This window comes from Aquarana catesbeiana, linkage group LG10 (genome assembly GCF_042186555.1).
Source record: "Aquarana catesbeiana isolate 2022-GZ linkage group LG10, ASM4218655v1, whole genome shotgun sequence".
Taxonomy (NCBI): Eukaryota; Metazoa; Chordata; class Amphibia; order Anura; family Ranidae; genus Aquarana; species Aquarana catesbeiana.
The window spans coordinates 39042314-39061072 of NC_133333.1; the positions used below are offsets into that span (position 1 = coordinate 39042314).

General features: G+C 43.8%; 1 protein-coding gene across 3 annotated transcripts in view; it reads right to left on the reverse strand.

The window, feature by feature from the left end:
* The window catches only part of ERF (ETS2 repressor factor), a 129302-nt gene that overhangs the window by 35738 nt on the left and 74805 nt on the right, over nt 1–18759 (reverse strand). The window contains exon 1 of one of the 3 annotated variants that reach the window (XM_073602029.1): nt 4538–4660. The exons of the other annotated variants lie outside the window; for them this stretch is intronic. Coding sequence (XP_073458130.1) covers nt 4538–4550 — 13 coding nt within the window. The 5' untranslated portion in view covers nt 4551–4660. Of the gene's footprint in view, nt 1–4537; nt 4661–18759 lie in introns of those variants that run through there. 3 annotated transcript variants of the gene reach the window in all.

Consider the following 18759-nt stretch of genomic DNA (forward strand, 5'->3'; position numbering starts at 1 on the left):
CATTGAAGTAGTATGGCCAAGGCATTTTTGGCCATACATTTCTTGTGGGTCACAGAAGTGGTTACCTTTGCTCTCCTGTGACCCAAAGTCAGCTTACTATTGAGCTACTGCCCGCCATCAGCTGATGTGGCAGAACCGCTCCAGGTTCTGGAAGGATCCTGACAAATCGGGATCTACCTAGCCGATACCCAGCTTCTGTCGGTGCTCGGCTGAGAGCCAAAGCCAGCTGCTCCCGCCCCCTCTCTAGCCTAATGCACCAATGAGGCTTTGAGGCCATCTCCACATGGGCAAGGCAATTTCCACCACGTGTACCCACAAAACCCACAAGTATGGGTTTTTTTTCTGGATAACCTAGCAGACCAGGAAAAACAAAGGGGGGGGGGAGGAGATTGGATGTCAGGAGTGCTATTACTATGACATACAAAGGTTTCATGGCTCAAAGTAGCAAGAGACCAGTCTCTTACTAAGGCGACCAATCAGCTGCTGCTTTAATCTCTTGGGTCAGACGGGAAAATAAAAGGATGACGTTGATTGGCTTTCTTTAACTTCACAGACGGCTCTCTCAGACTACAAGGCTTATATAGTTACTTGCAAGCTACAGGACATGCTGGGATTTTAATTCTTCCGCAAATGGATGCCAGCATGGTTACCCGTACCTGCCAGGCGCCGCAGACAAAAACGCCCTCTTTCTGTGGCAAAAGCACAGACAGCACCCTGTTCCATTAATTTCTTCCATACACACATGAAAGTGTACACTCTGTTCTGTCATCAAGCTTCCATTTTGCACCAAGCATTCAACAGGGTCCCCCTTTTATCTCCCGTCCTCTGGCAGTGACACAGCGGAGCCTGTGTGCCTGGAAGGGTTAAGCTGCCGGCCGCTCTCGCTCGTTTGGCTCCATGCCCAGGTGAAAACGCTCTTAGTGTGTGACCTTTTCATCTCTTTCCTCTTTAGGTTTCCTGTACGCGCTGGGCAGGACAGGTGCCAAGACCCCAATTACGCCTCCGACTGCAGGACCTTATCCCCGATTGCCCTATGTGCCAAAGTTCTGCTCCAGACAGGCCCCGCCTCCTGCGCCATCCATTCCCCCCCCCCCTGGTAGCCAGGAAAGAAAGTAAGTAAAAACGAATGTGCTATGTGGGGTTTTTTTTTTGGTTGCCCAATTGCTGAAGCATCTAAATGTGCATAATAAACTCTTTCAAGGCAACCAATAACATTCAGATTTTTTCCCCTAACTGCAGGATTCAGAATTTGATCAGTTTCTATGAGCAATGCAGTTATTAGAGGTCCACGGGGAAAGTCAAAACTTTTATTACCAGTTTTGGATATAGTAATAAAAATAGTTAAAAATATTTCTTAAAGACAACAGGAAGGGAGGAGGAAATCTCTCCCAGGTGAGAAAGTTAAGCCCTTAAGACAGTTGCCACTGGATCAAGTGCCCCCCACTGGAAGACATCTCCCCTCTTTTCTTGTTCCAGCGCCAAGTCAAAATATTGGATTTTCCTTCACTTTCCGTCCTCAGTACCAATAGTGGGTCGCATCTTCCGAGCAGGACCAAAACCGCAATAAGAACTTGACAGATGTTCTAACCCTTCCCTAATCCACGCTAAGCAAAGAAAAAAAAAAAAACAAAAAAAAAAAAAAAAAAAACGATGTTTGGATTTAGACTTTAAAGCAGGGGTCTCTAAAATGTCACAGAGGGCCAGAGTGTAGCCATTGGGTATAAAAATGTTCCAGCATCAATGGAATTAATCACAGTAAAAAAATAAAATAAAAAAATAAATAAAAATTACATGGCACCTGGTCAGGAGGAGGGAAAGAAAAAAAAAAAAAAAAAGATTCCTCAGTTGGTGCCAGTGGAAGGAAGAGCGCCTCATAGTTGGTGCCAGTGGAAGGAAGAGCGCCTCATAGTTGGTGCCAGTGGAAGGAAGAGCGCCTCATAGTTGGTGCCAGTGGAAGGAGGAGCGCCTCATAGGTGGTGCCAGTGGAAGGAGGAGCGCCTCATAGGTGGTGCCAGTGGAAGGAGGAGTGCCTCATAGGTGGTGCCAGTGGAAGGAAGAGCGCCTCATAGGTGGTGCCAGTGGAAGGAAGAGCGCCTCATAGGTGGTGCCTCGTATCATTAGAGAGGAATAGTGCCCCAAGAGCTGGATAAAGGCAAGCAAAGGGCTGCATCTGGCACCCGGGCCATAGTTTGGAAACCACTGCTTTAAAGCATCGCTAAATCCAGCAGTGAAAAAGTTAAGTCGTTTTTATACCTTCCAATGGTATAATCTGGCTGCACATCCTAAAATCTGAATTTTCAATCAGTTGTGCTCCTACTTCTGTTAGGATGGCTACGTTCAGTCTACATGGTCCCACTGTATGTTGGAATATAGCCACCTACCTCTGCTCACTCCTGAGGTGGAAAACTGTCTTACTTACTTTGAGAAAGCCTGAAGCATCTCTGAACCTCTTCGGTGTAAAGAACGGGGGCTGTACAATGAAAATACAGGCATGTTTTCCTTCCTGGGGAGCTGTGTAAACCCACCCGTAATAATCAATAGCTGTAAGCATGCGTACGCCAGTATAAACACGTTCATTGGTACGGACATGTGCCTTGATTTCTATGGACAGATGCATTCGACACCTGTGACTACAGGATGAGGAAATACCCCATAATTTTACATTGTACAGCTCTAGGCGCCTGTGTGAATGCAACCAAATTTCTGTTGGTTATGTTGTTGCAAAGTTCCCTCTCTCCAACAAGTGGTCATCAAAAAAGGAAGTGAGGGGAAATCTCCCTAATGGAGGCCCAGCTAGCAGTAAAACCTTACAGCGGTTCAAACTCTTCGCCACTTTATCCAGCAGTAGAAAATAAAATGCATACAAGGACGGTACACCAAGTTTCTAACTGCTAGCAGGAGAAGATGGAAGTAATGCATTGTGTGTTATGGTTATCTGCCTGGAGTACACATTACTACAGATTTGTTCATCTTGAAAGTACTTACAAAAGCAAATCCAAATACACAAACCCAGGGACAAAAAACAAAAAAAAACAAAAAAAAAAAAAAAAACCCCACTCATGTTTACTACTAAACTTCACTCTGAAAGTTCATCCTCCTTTAAGACACACTGAGATTTGTAGTTGCGGAACAGCTGGAGAGCCAGAGATTGCGAACGGCGAGCAACACTTGTTTATTGTTCAGGTGCCCACACTATCCCAACCCAGTAAAAACTTGGCTGTAGCGAGCACGTGAGCCCAGATGGAGTGAGAGAGCGGCACACAGGGGAACGAGGAGGTGGATGGGAGGAGAGGAGGGTGACGGGCACACAATGGGGCCATTGATAGGAGGCCTGGCTCAGACCACTCTACTATGGCACTTAACCCCTGGGCTGCAGCTGCCATGCCAGCACAGTCATCTTTTCCCCCAGAGTTCTGTTCACACCTGGGACTAAACATGCGTCAATAAGCAATCCGTTACATGAAAGATTCTTAAAGTTGAGTTTTAAAGTTCCAAGATACAACTTACAGCCCACACACCACAGATTAAAATTGTTCGGCAATCTGGTGAATGAGCAATAAAAAGGCACGGGAAGCAAAAGGGGAGCCTTTACATGCACTCCTTCCAAACACTGAGTCTGCTCAGCACAGATACGCATTCAGCTCAGGGACCATTCACACAATATGCGCTGGATTGTGTTAGACAACCTTGACCAATTTACAGTGGTGGTCAGAATGACACTTGTACAGTCAGATAAAAAGATCAGTCTCATGCCACTGGCATTGCCAAGTAGTGCTGGGCCCAGAACTACACAGGCACCAGCAGATGGGAGGTCAAGGTCAATGAACCCCTAGACATGTGGAGGATCCCAAAGATTCCAAGGAACCCTGGTTGAGAACGGCTTCTTTAGATCGATGTCAGGCCAGTAGAAACGCTACACTTACCAAAGGTTTCCGCGTGCCACTCAAAGCTGCCCAGTTGTCGGGGAAATCTCTAGAGATACCTATGGGACAGAAAACTGCAGAGGGGTGCACACAAGGTGGCAATGTGCTGGGACTTGCAACTAAATATTTTCAGAAATTAGACACACTGCACATCATTGGAAACATATCACACTTGGCTAAAGATCTTACAATCCTGGAGTTCATTATCAAACTGTATATTTACACAGATTTATAGATGACACCAAAAATAAAGGGAAACAGCCATAGAGGAAAGACGGACAGTCGCTGCAAAACCGAGACAGGAGGAATGCTACCGTGCTGTCGCCCAGCTATGCAGTTGTGCGAGGAGTACGGCATTATTGTGGGGGTGGGTGCCCCATCTGGCAGAGACTGAGTTAAGTATACGGGTGGGCCACGTGTTTCGTATCTGCCATGCCTATGCGTGGCAGTCATCCAGAAGTGAGCCCCCACATCTCCTGGTGAATCACTGCACTCCAGAGCTCACGCTCTCCCCCCCTCCACCAACACCATCCTAAACAGCCCTCCCTCCCCCTTAAGTCTGACTCAGGCACACAGGCCTTGCTGTTCCTTCTAATTAAAAGGGGAAAAGTTACCAGTGTCTGACATCACAGTCTGAATGTATCCTAAGAGCCGGCTTCAATGGGGCTCTGTGTACGAGACTTAGCTGCGGCACAGCACCCACGAGCGAGGGGTGGGCACCCGGCTACACAATGAGCTAATTACTAACTTTTCAGAAATGGAAAAGAGAAGGGAGGAGGGAGTTGGGGGGGCACAGTGCCCAGACTGACCACACCTAACACCCTTCACTGGGGCACAGCAGATTAAACAGAATAACTAGCAATTGTAAAGACGCTGCTGGCAGTGCCAGGATGCCCGCGGGGATGCACCGTGCACTCAACTGCTAAAGCTACTGCCAAGAATCACATGAGCCCTGGCACAAACAGAAGAAAAAAGTCCAGACATACACTCCGCACTTCAAGTAAACAAGCCAATCCAGAAGTAGCATGGAACAGGGAGTACATCGCATACATCCACTATTAGCCACATACTTGTTCTCATCTAATGCTATACAAAATAAATATTAGTAAGGCCACTCTTGAAAATGCAATTCATGCAACACAAAAAGGAATGCAACTAAATGAATAAGGGGCATAAAAGAAAGCAAAAAAAAAAAAAATGTAATGACCATTTAAGATGTGTTGATAAAGGAGGGATATCATCACATGGTGTAAAAAAAACAAATGGCCCATGTAGGAAACTTGGTGAAAAAAAGTCTTCTATAAAACCTCTCGGGCTGCTGTTAATTTACCCATGCAGGCACTGTTGAACGCTTGCTTGGCTAGGGAAGAAGGGAATAAAGTACAAACGCTTTATTCTTTGCTTCACCAGCAGTTGGCGCTCTTCTATGCTGTCCAACGCTCTTGAAACAGGCCCTAGTGTATAATGCAGGACTGCTGGTCCTGCATCATATGCAACCATGCTAAAGAGCTGCAACTAGCCAGGCAGCAAAGGGAAACTGCAGTGTTTCTCAATCTTTGTCAAAGCACCCTTTAGAATTAAGCACAAAACTCGAGGCACCCCATTCTCAAGTATAAAAAGCGAAACGTATAGTTTTACATAACGCAGCAACATCCAGATACATAGGATATCCAACATTAGAGGTGATTTAAGCCGGCCATAGATGGTTTGAATCTGGGACTGTCTGAGAATGGAACCATCAATGGGCAGGCTGCTTGTACCAAAGTCGATCCAATCGATCAACTTGGGTGCAACAAGCATGTTGGATTTTTACATGCGATTGCCAGCCTGCCCCCATCCCCCACTGGGAGAACACCAACACTGACTGTGTTGATGGGGGATGAAGTCATGGGTTGTTAGGACGCTGGCTGCTGACCTGCATGGTGCCCAAAGTTCTAATGCTGCACAATAAAAGTCTGCGGCTTTGTGTAACAAAAAAGAAGGCTTGATCCTACTGCCAACTTGTTGAAAAAAAAAAAAAATGGAGCAATTAGAACCCCAGAAGGCACCATGGTTGAAAGAGCCAGCTCAGATAAAAAAAAATAAAAGATAGATAGATCTAATTGCTTCTGGGTATCGGGAAGGAATTAAGGAATTTCTATTTTACAGAAAACTGGACCATGCTTTAGAAAGGTATTTTTACCTTCCTTTGGATCAACTTCAAAATTTAGGTCTAAGGATGTTTTTTTTTGTCTTGGTTGAATGTGGCTGCTGATTTGATCTAATACAGACCTACTTTGTCCCTCAAAATATCAACAACATGCCTGGCTTTTGAGACAAACGTGGACAAAGTTGAATTGGTACAACAAAGCTTTAGGCGTTTGCCTGTTCTGAAACCAATACAGCACTATCTACAGGCAGTGGGTCCTGTATTGCCAACAAAGCCATTTTCTGAGTTTTCAATTCATCAATATTCCAGCCTTCATGGGTTTGAAGTTCAAGGTTTACTAGAATCTGCTGACGTCATTGGGCCCAAGTAAACAGACAATCTCACAAACAGAGGGTAGGACTTCCAAATGACTAACTGCAATCTGTAAATAGCAAAGTTTATTCTGTATGGAAACAGTGGCAAGTGTCCTCTCTTGGGAGATAGCCGTGTTCTAGGCATAGCAGGCTGCCGAAGCTTGTACTGACAGACAATGGTTAATTTGACAGTGAACAGGGCAATTAAAATAAATGCATGACAGGTGAATGGCAAACAGAACGTAAACACGTGACGTCAATGGATTTAGAGTCTAATGACCTGGTGACAAGGTCCTTTTAACATTGTGCTGTTGACCCATCCCATCCAAAGCTCAGATTTATGTTTTTTTCTAAGGGAAACCTGTAGCAGTTGGTCATACCCAACTAACCCAGTTAAGCCATCTTTTGTTTTTAATACTGTATTTAAAGGAAATCTGTATTGTGATAAGTACACAAGCGGACCTTTTTAAAATTCTAGTTCCTCATCATGCATTGAGCAAATGACAAGAAATAAGTAAGAACTCTGGTCCATTAGGCCACCCCACCAACTTGCTTGTACTGGAGACTTCAGGAGGTGGTCAACAACAGTAGACCTCCATGTTTCTTTCATTAGAGAGCTCTTGTACAACGGTTTCCCACAGGCGTTGACCAAACCCTTAACTTACACCTAGCAGCGTGTGAACTGTTAAAATGAACCTGTTCTTTGCCCATTACCCAGGAGCAGAGAAAAACAAATTAAAACAGTATTGCTGGGTATGGGGGCATGTAACCAATTCTCCTTCCCTCCAATATGACAGTGCTGGTGATTGGTAATGGTCCAGCCATGTCACCTGGCAGCAGCAGAACAGTCCTCAGCCCTGTGTAAGCTCCAGGTCACCCAGGCTAGCTGTTGATGGGCATGTTCATATATTGTAAGGGTTTCTCAACATCAGGGGAAAAATAAAAAAATAAACCCCCCCCCCCCCCCCCAAAAAAAACAGGCATATTTGTCAGAGTGTATTTTTGCGTTTTTTAGAAGACTCATTCATACGCTGCATCATGCAAGTACAGCCAGTGGCTTCCTAAATTAAACTTGCAAGGGCAAAGAAACGGGCTTACTTTACTGCTAGCCCCATTATCAACCATATCGGCCATCTTTTTTGCTCTTCTTCTGCTTTGTTCTTAAAGCACAGGTCTTGACCTGTGCCTGGACAGTGTTGAGCCAAGTTTAATAATTGTGATGGGGGCTGAAAATTATGCAAACGTGGTGGCCTTCAGTCCTAATCAAGTGCACCTACATACCAAGGATACAAACATTACCAGGTGAGGGGGGCGGTATGACCATGGAGTAATACTGTAATGGGCTCAACGAAACGTCAAAGGGAGCCCACCTAATGGCATACCTCCACTCCCCTATTTGACCACACCAACCCCAAGCATGTCAACCCGCAGTACGCATTGAAACATCAAGTCCTATTGGCTCTACTACAGGCTCCAAAGGTAGGATCTAATATCTATGCACCTAACAATGTTTCTCCCATTCAAGTATCCAGCAAGGTATGGGAGAATTTAAGGTCCAACCACTGAAAGCACAAATAGACATTCAGCTTTATATGAACAGTGTGCCTCACCTCAAATAAGGAGAATCTTCCCCATAGCAGCCACATTCCAGCTGCCATTTTGTAGTCTAAAAAAAATTAAATTGGTTGCTGCGAGCAACAAAGGCACTTTTGTGCTAATGCAGGCACCTAATCTGATTGGTTAGAAATGTTGCTTTTGTATTATTGTCTCATGAAAAGAAAAAGTAACCAAACCAGGTAAAGACCAAAAAAACAGAATCCAAATCATGCAGCCAATAAACAGCTTTGATTAAACGTAGCAAAGCCCAGCGTCAAGAGAGGAGATATTGGCTTTCCGCTTGTCAAGGTCGTTGCAAAGACCCAAAAAAAAGGAGCACAAATGCATCCTCCGGAGAAATGCAGACATACGCTAACCACACTGCGCCACTGATACTTGGCACTGCCCTACAATCACCCACCACAAGGGCAGGGGGATAGAGTTACAGATCAATAGCCAGTGTCTTTCTAAGGGAGGAGAGAAAAAAAAGAGAAGCTTAACAAAACTATGAAAGTGCTATGACCTCACCACTACAAACAGACAAGGTCGAGCTGATGAGGGAAGGGGGGGGGGGGTTCGATCATGACAAAAAGACGAAAGATGTACAGCATCTTTATTCGCCCTTAAAGGAAACCTGTGTTGATACAACCACACAAGCTGTCAGTGCAGACCCGACAATTGCCAAGCTGTCATTCCGATCCACTGGCTTAAGTACTTTCTAACCCAGAAGTATGCAGGTTTAGTGTGGACGTCTACATCAGTTCCTTTAAGGCTTAATGTACACGGGACGTTTTTACAATCTCTCCTGAACTATTAAACTTGACAGATAGTATCCCACGTTTGAGACGTCCATTTTGCCACGTTTACCAAAAAAAAAAAAAAATATATATATTTTTTTCTTCAAAATAGCCAAAAACGAAATGTGAGTTACCGCGTTTAGCCACGTTTGGCGCTTGAAATGCCTCTAAACTCTGTCTAAACTCATTTTTTTGCTTTCCAAAAAACGCCTCTAAAATTGCCTAAAAACTGATATCCATCAAGCCATATACTGAGACAATAGTACCATTCACCTTCACTTTTGCCATGTCTGCCGCTTGACATCCCCCCTGGGGGTACCCGTGTCCGTCTTCTCCCCCTCGGCTCCCGTGCCATACTCTGGCTGCTGCCATCCATTTGGGGGTTCAGCGATGGAAACTCTGGTCTTGTTCATTGTAAAGTATTGGGGTGTTTTGCTGTGGCCCATTCTGCCATTGTTCTTACATCTACCACTGTGACACATCTTTTTGTCTATTTAGATACATCTCATCCACCCCTGATGAGCGAGCAATGATCGAGTGAAACGCGCGTCGGGTTTTCTGATGCATGAACTTGTATATACTGTATTGTATAATGTTTGTATCAACTTTATTCTCTTCATTATGTGCAAATCCATTGGCTGAGCTAATATGCTATACTATTCATGTATGTACATTAAATTTAATAAACATTTATACTGCTATTACTCTTGTTACTCAGTGGCTAACTGTGACCACCTCATTTAAAGTCCCAGGGCGACTCTCTCTCTTTTTGAAACTGCCTAAAAACGACATTAAACGAACCTGTGTACATGTAGACATAAGATAACATTGGATGAGTTCAGGGGCAGCTGAAAATAGCATCCAACTGCCTCTGAACGTCCGCATGTAGCCACTCCTGTCTATATGCTTTTCCACTATCAATGGCTACATAGCATTGCGGTTGTCTGGCTTCCTTGTAGTGACAATAGTGGAGTCGGCCATACACGTGTAAAAATTTCCATGGGACTGAACACGAGAAATCAATAGGTTCCTCCATCCTGTAATACCTGCGGCTGTCTGAGTACCCAAGCAGTGATTGCATCTCATAGGACAGTCGCTGTTCTGTCAACAACAATTTTCCACCCAACTCAGTTGATTGTGGAGAGGACAGGGCCACCCACAGCTCAAATTTCAGCGGATTCAGATTTACGAGTAATGTATTGCTATCAGTTGAAAGGAGTATGAGACAATACAGAAGCACTACTGGGAAATGGCTATTATCCTGTACAAGAACCTTCATGGCAAGACGTGCATTGTATAGGCAAAAGAACTTTTTAAATGACAGCGATATGAAATTGTAGTTTTGGGCTCGGTCTACCTTGCTCTGCTTCTGTGTGGCCATCTTGGGATTCATCTTAGAGAAAACTTCCTGGTGAGATTCCGCAGGCCTCCAAGTCTTTTGGACCTGGCCGAAACCTACCTATGAAATGTCTGCATGCAAGAGAAAAAAAAAAAAAAAAAGCTTTGCACGCATGCGTAGACAAACCATGGGTCTCAGTCAGGTTAAAAATAAAAAATAGGAAGAAACACGCTGCATGTCTGCATATGCACCACTCACTAAAACAATGGGGGAGATTTACTAAAACTGGAGCACTCAGAATCTGGTGGAGCTGTGCATGGCAGCCAGCTTCTAACTTTAGCTCGTTCAATTAAGACCGGCCAGACACGGTTCGAATCCTCGGGCGGTTTAGCAGGAACCGGACAATAATCTAACCATTAATGGGCAGGCTGAATGTACCAAGTTGATCGATCGACTTGAGTACAACCAGCCTGCCGGATTGGCTTGAGATTATTGCAAGCGTATAATATAGCCGTTAGTGATGCTCACTTTCTTCTCCCGGCTGGGACGGTTTCCCCTGCCTGGAGAAGACAATTCTTCGGGCAGGAAGGATTCCCGTCAGCACTGTGTTGATGAGGGAATGAGGGAATCATGCAAATTTTTTCCTCTGCAACCCATGGTTGCAGAAAAAAAAAAAAAAAATAAATTGCACCGTCTATGGCCGACTAAAAAAAAACAAAAAAAAAACAAACAAAAAAAACACAAACAAAAAAAACACACCCAAAAAAAAAAAAAAAAAAAAATGGAAGCCGATTCGTTTCTATCCAGGAGCGGCACCATATTTTTCACGCTCCAGTTTTAGTAAATAAAACCCCACTACCTACCGAGATGTGTGAAGTGGATATCCCAGAAGGTAGTGGGGTAGAAAGACTACATTACCCTCAGGTTACTAAGAAAAAAAAACAAAAAAACAAAAGAAAAAACGTTAAATCTGTTGGATGGAGGTCTACTTTAAAATGTATTTCATAAAACACAGGGCACACCACCAATACTTTAATAAGGTGTGCTAACCTGTTTTACCATATAAAGCTAAAATGATCCCCCTCTAAAAAATATCATTTATTGCCCCATTATATTGTTTTTTTATAAATTACAATTAAAGACCGTTAAATAAAAAATCCGACATGGGCGGGGAACAACAAACCAAGTGTTCTAACAGGCGAAGTAAAGTGTCTTTAAGTCTTTCCAGTCTGGAAAGTTCAGCCTGCATTTCACAAGCGTCTGCTAGTTAGGTTTTCCAAGTCTCCCAGCTTCTCGCTGAAGGATTATTGGAGCTTGCTAACACGTGTAGCTGCTGCTTCCCCCAACAACATGCTACCAATTCCTCGCAGTACTGCCATGCCAACATATCTAGCAAGCAGGGTGGCAGAGATGTTGCACATGTTCTCCTAGAGAAGGGTTTAAAACGAATAGCACAAAAAAAAAAAAAAAAAAAAACCCACCACACGAAAAGTTGTCAGGGGATCAATCACATACAAAAAAATTTTCCGTTAGAGCACAAGCGCCTTAAACCAGTAAAGCTTACCATACACTACACAAATTTCTTGACCAATTTTTCTTTAGAGATTTACCAAAACCATATATGAGATTAAAACGAAACCTTTTCAATTTCTAAGAAATCAAGCAGGCCCTTGCACTACACAGTTGAAAGTAAATCTAAAGTAAATTGTAAAAATTATATATTATATATAATTGTCACCTTATTCCTTAGATCAGTGGTTCTCAACTCCAGTCCTCAGGACCCACCAACAGGTCAGATTTTAAGTATTACCTTGGGGAGATGCAGACTAGAATACTGCAATCACTGAGCAGCAAATGATATCACCTGTCATGTATTTCAGTTATCATGCAAACCTGGCCTGTTAGTGGGTCCTGAGGACCGGAGTTGAGAACCACTGCCTTAGATTCATGCGCTCTCCTTTTCACTTTCATGCTCAGAGTGATGGAACGGGCCCTTGCCATTATCATGCCTAATGTAATACTACACGTCCTGCATTGTATATGTTCATGTCAGATTGCAATCTCCTGGAGTGCCAAATTAAAGAGACTGCGGGGCCAGTCACATGACATGGGGGAAGACCACCAGAGTGAGGGATAAGGAAAGTATTAAGGCTAATTTCACACTGGGGCGGCCGGGCACCGGTGGTAAAGCTGCGCTATTTTTAGCACCGTTTTAGCGGCGCTATTTGGGTTAAAACCGCCCGCAAAGCGCCGCTGCAGCGGTGGTTTCGCATCGCTGCCCCATTGTTTTCAAAGGGCAGGGGTGCTTTAAAAGCGGTTTATACACTGCTCCTACAGCACTGCAAAGATGCAGCTTGCAGGACTTTGACCGTCCTGCAAGCGCACCCCTCGGGCTTTCACAATGGAGAGATGGGTGAGGCTCTTTACAGGCGCTATTTTTAGCGCTGTAGCGCCTCAGTGTGAAAGTAGCCTAAACCTTATTCCTCTACCCCTAGACTTTTTCGTCAATTTACCCCTACACTTAACAAGCATTTTACCCCTGTAGAGTGAGAGGTAGGAAGGCCTACTTGAAGGGCATTGGAGGAAAAAAATCCCAGTTCCAGAGTTCAACTTCAAGTCTACCTAACTTTTGTTGCTAGTTTTATGCAGGTAACTATTAGAACTGCAGATAATTCTGGGGTGGCGTGAAGTGGCTCTGCAGCTTATGCACATCTTTGCAAATGTGTGCAAACTAAAACACACATTTTTAACGCATATTGTTAGACCGGTTGCTTGCAGGCTGGTCGGTAAGTTAAGGAAGAAGTCCACCCTAACACTAAAATCCCTGCATCTACAGACATCCACAATCTAACACTAAACCTATCTTAGCCCTGTAAAGAAGAAATCAGTATACATACCTTCTTTTGAAGCTGATCCGACCCGATCCCATGCTGAGCTGTCAGCTGCGGCTTCGCTGTGGAGGCGGGTGCAGAGGACACAGCCGACAATGGAAGCCCCATAGTAAGTCTATGGGTGACATTGATACTGATACTGAGTATTTGGAAATGCTCCACCTGACGCCTGGGCAGTCAGGGGTGATCGGAGCGGGGGGAGGAGTTACAATCACATATCTCCCTGTATAGATTTCAATAAAGCAGCTGAAAGCAGCTTCTCCACCCCCCCAGTTTTCAGTTGCTTTATTAAAATCTATAGGATTTCAGTGGAGATCGGTGCATGCAACCCCCCCCCCACGATCAACCCTGACAGGTCCTCCCTGTCCCAGATCTGTCAGAGGAGAGAGTAAGGCTGGTAAATATGTCATTTACTGGCTCCTTCCTTTCTGAATGGACAGTTGGTGATCACTGACTGTCCATTCACATAACTGAGCATAGCAATCTGTATTTACAATGTCTCAGTTTATGACTAGAGAGGAGCATCTGTCTCCTGTCCATTAATTTTCAGTGCAGCTGAGGCTGCAGAGAAAGGGACAGGGGTATGTGTCCTTAATCTCTTACTCTGTCTCAAAGGGAAGATGTCAGGGGTCTGTTTAGACCCCCAATCTCTCACCAAAGCCCCAACAGGCATGATAAAAAATAAATAAAAAAAAAAATCTAAAATTTAAATAAATATTTTAGAGGGTAATCTAGTAAAAAAAAAAAACTGACAGTCCACTGTAACAGGGCATTAAAAAAAAAAAAAAAAAAGGGAGGGGTATAGGTGCAACCCTAGTGATGTCACTTCCCATTCATTTCACAGCCGTTGTTGGCTTGGCTGTGTCCTCTGCAGAGCTTCCACTGCTGGAGATCGAAATCGACTTAAAAAAAAGGCATGTATACCGATTTCTTTTTTTTTACAGGGCTAGACTGCTTAGTGTTAAGATCGTGGATGTCTGTGGATGCAGAGATTTTAGTGTTAGGGTGGACTTTTCTTTAGTTTTGTTTGAAATGCATCCTTTGCTGCAGTGGCCAGTTATAGGTGGGACGGCAGTGGCCATTTGTTTGAATGGTGTAAAAAACCTTAAAAAGGCAAGTACCACAGGCAAGGTTTTGCATAAATGGCTAAAACAGCTTTTGTAAATAACTGGTTGTCATCCTCAACTATAAACAGATTCCTAAAAATTTTTTTAAAAAAAGCAAGAAAAAAATCCTTTGCTATTGCAACTCAGAATTTGGCCATCAGTTACTTGCCACTATGGGAAGAGTTGACTATTTGACCCATAGAGCAGGCAGTCCCCCATAGCAAGGTGTAGAGCTACTAGTCCGCTGTAACTCCCCATTTATGGGCACCTGAGTAGCACAACAGACATCCACATTGCGTCAATCTCAGCAGTGTAGCAAAGTTTTTTTTTGTCTGTGTCTACTGCCCAGTCCTGAATGGGATGATGAAACATGGGCCAGACAGGAACACAAACCAATACTGCTCATGTCTAGGGGGGTGTGAGCTGGAAGGAGGCTGAATTTGGCACACTGAGCCCTTTCAGAAAATACGGGTCACTTTTTCCCCTTCTCTTGAACAGAGCTCTCTTGGAGCTTGATAAGAACCATATACTTCGCTGATTACTCATCGGAGCGCACAAAAACAGATCCTAAAACCTTGTACTCAGCTGAACCACGGCATTCAACTTTTACAATGCGCACAACGACAAGTCGGAACAGGAGAGCATGTGAAGCTGTATGTCAGCGCTCATCTCATAGATCCGATCTTAGCTCGCAGTCTGGTGAACGGCTGTTTTCTAACAACCACTTTTTACTAAATTACCCTGCAGAGGCAAGGGTTAACGACACGCTACTGAGCAACTTACTCTTTTGCTGGCAATAACCTCATTATCTACACATTAAGATCACAATCAAGTGGTAATCTAATAAACAGCATGAGATTAAAAAGTAGATTTAAATCCAAATCACAAAAACCTCATTAAGATTCATTAGGTTAATTTTCATAAATTGTTTTTAAGCTGGCCGTAGACGGTTTGATTCGAACCATGTGTGGGCATGGCTGAAGGTACCCATGTTGATCGATCAACTTGGGTACAACCAACCTGTCTGATTTTACAACAATTATTGCTAGCCGCTATAACAGCATCACTTCACTGTGTTCTCCTGGCAGAGACGGACTAATCCACTCTTCCTGTCCGCAGAACACAAGGGCTTTGTGAGAGGGTTGATGGGGTAAACAATCAAATTTTTGATCAGTCTATGGCCAGCCTCATTCTTTTTTGAATTTCCCATTTTCCTTATATAGCACCTGGTGATCCTTCCATAAAAAGGTCCTTGTTCAGGCACTTCCTGTTATGCAGTGACAACTGTCATCCAGTTGTGCTTCTGCATGGTCACCCTATCCCATTTGGTTCTGGTGGAGACTACAACCAATTACACGTTGTACATTGTAACCATTGTACCATCAACCATTGTAATGAAACTACAGCAAGCTGAAAATGTATGTAGACAGGAGGTGTTGAAAGTGGCTAAAGGAGATCAGCATCACAGTGGGCTGTGCAAGGACCATGTAGGCCCCTAAGGTATTGGTATCCAAACTGCAGCCTGGGGGGCAGAGGTGGCCTTTGGCTTGCCTTTATCTGGCCCTTGGGTAATTATTCCACCGACTGACACCATCGATGGGGCACTATTCTTTTCATTTATACCAACAATGAAACAATATTTCCTCCATTCAAACCAATAATGGGACATTGTTTATAACCACCAATGCCGGGGCATTTTCTGCTCCCACTGGTCACAGTCCAGGACCCCTAGAGTCTGAATGACAGTAAAATGGCTCCTTGTTTAGAATGTTTACAGATTCCTGTCCCAAGGGAAAAAGTTTTCTTCATTATAGTCATCACTCTTGGGCTGATCCTGGATGGACAGAGAACATTCCATCAATAGTGTGGTCCAGACACTGCCATTAATTCAAAGATAACTGGAGCAAAGGTGGTGTTCACCACGCCCTTCCTTCAACAAGAGATTATAAAAATAATAGTGTAGCGCTCAAAAACTAGTGAAAAATAAAAAATGTAAATAAACTACTGTGACAATTGGTATATGTAAAAACACGACACAGCATATCAGTCCATCTTGATTCAATATATCATGACGGTGTAAGTAAACACCACAAGTGTGGAATCTAAAGTGATCAATCCTGAAGAGAGTGCTTGATCGTGAAGTCAAAAAAGGTTGGCACGCTTACCAGATGAGGTGGACACATGTACCTTACAGTACATGGAACAAACAGGCATAGTGAGAACTCTGCCTCAATGTAGTGATCTGTGAATAAAGCAGTAGGTGGAGGGTAGACCTAACAAGGACTCTAGTCCTTGGGGCACTATTCCCCCCCGCCACTGATGCATGGCACTATTTCTCCCACTGATACCCAACGATGGGGCACTGTTCCTCCCACTGATACCCAATGATGGGTCACAGTTTACTCCCACTGATGCCAGGACATTTTCTACTCCCACTGGCCACAGTCCGGCCCGCCTGAAGGACAGTAAACTGGACCTTTGTTTATAATGTTTTGGAGACCCCTGACTTCGATCATCCTCTCAAAGAGAATAAATACTTTTCTAGACTTACATAAAACAAACCAACGTGTACTGGTCCGGCACTACCGTACACCAACTAAACCACGACCAATAATGAAGGTCATGCAAGACGGGGAACCAAAGTTTTAGGCAGACCTTGCCGATCAACACTTCTATCTGAACACTATACTTTAGCAGAAAGCAAGTGACCAATGCTTCCACATTAGCTGCAGCCTCTCCATGACAGATATTTCACATCTGCCTTTTGGCAAGTTGAAGAAGAGTGCTTCAACAATGAATATTTTTCCTAAGGGTATAGGTCTGCTTTAAAACAGATGTCAACCACCTGCACGCAAGCCAAAGCTCTCAGCAGCTACAAACATCCCACAACAAAAGGGTGCAAGATCTGGAATGGGAAAGGAGACACATGTAACACAAGTGGGCTTTTAAAATGGGAAACTTCAGTGAAAACACACCAATTCTAGATTAAGAACGATGACACACAGACCAACTAATGAAATGCCTTTTATTCAAAACATAAAATTTTATTCACTAAATCTGGCTCCCTTACTTGCTTCCTCCTTTTAGTTGTTATATTTTAAAGGCCTGCAGTCCAAGCCAGTAGAAACATAAAGAGGTCCAGTTTCTGAGGACTGCCTTCTGTAGTTCATAAAGAGTGAGGTTCCACTGTACAGAATTAGGTCTACAACAGGGCAGTTTGCAGGGATTGCAATCAAGAAGCAGCATGGAAAGCCTGCTTAATATTACTTTAGTGAGAGTTATACCAAACTGAAATTAGATATAAAACAAAAAGGACTTTCTGCTTTTAGTACATCGGTGGCATATTGGAAGATCAGGGGTTAAACCATGCTATCCATTTTTTGGAAGCCATGACAATTACAACCGGCTTGATTAAACAAGCGTTCACTATTTATTGTAAAAAAAAAAAAAAAACCCAAGCGTTCACCAGCCACAAATATCTTGCAGCATGACAAATAACATTCTCAACCATCTTCATAATTTAAATGTTCATAAAGTTACTCCAGCAATCCATTCTACAATCCCTCACTGTAGCATATGCAACAATGTCACCTATACCACAGCAGTCATTAAATCCATTTCATGTGATAAGTGGCCATAACTCCTCCTGAAGCAAACATGGCTTCCATAGGTTTTAACAGGTGACAGGTGCACTTTAAAAGAAACCAGTTAAAAAAAACAAACAAAAAAAATGGCAGTATAATGCAACTGCTACAACTTCTCCTTCCTTGTTGCAGACCCCAAACAAATAAAGCTTTGTTGAGGACCACGTCACCTTAAAGCCACTCACCCCTACCCCCACCCCCCTTTCCTGGCTGGCTGCCCCAAAACCCACCCAAGGGTGTGACAATCCTTAAACAAAGCTTGGCTTGTCATCTCTGGTTCGGTTTTAGGAGGTAGGAGCTGGCTGCCTTAGGCTCATGTGTGGGTGTAATACCTGCAAAGGGACTTTAACTCTTTCCCAACGTTGAGAACGCATCTGGAAGCACAAGGGTTAGCCGAGAGCGGCATGCTTTTGAGAGAAGACTATGTCAACAGCCTGAAATCCCAACAGTACATCTATTTCAGGCAGGGATTCCCAGAAGCTACATGCTTGTAGTCCAGGGGGAAAAACCCAAAACCCAGAGAGCGCACACGCTTACTGGCAATCTGCCAACCTTCAGCTAAGGATGGGTTAAAGACGGTAGGCTGAGCGGTTGTATGCAAACCTAATCAAGAACGGTTTGAGGCACATGTAAACATACCTTAACCCAAGTGGGTAGATATATGAGGTAACTAGGGAGCAGCACAGCATGTGTCGGCAGGCTAGGGATGACGCCACAGGAGGGTTGCGGGCAAAGTGCCTGACTGCGGGATGGACAGCAGAAATGAAGAATAGCATGCGAATAGAAACAACGTAAAAGGAGTTCTACCAAAAACTGAGTTTTATGCAATTTTTTACTTATTGTGGTCGGTTTCCATGTGCTATGAGAGTTTTAATGTAAGTTTTCAATTGGTATACATGCAGCCGTTTTAAAACATCCTCCAGTTCGTTTCAGGTGTGGTAAAATTTTATCCTTTTGGAGA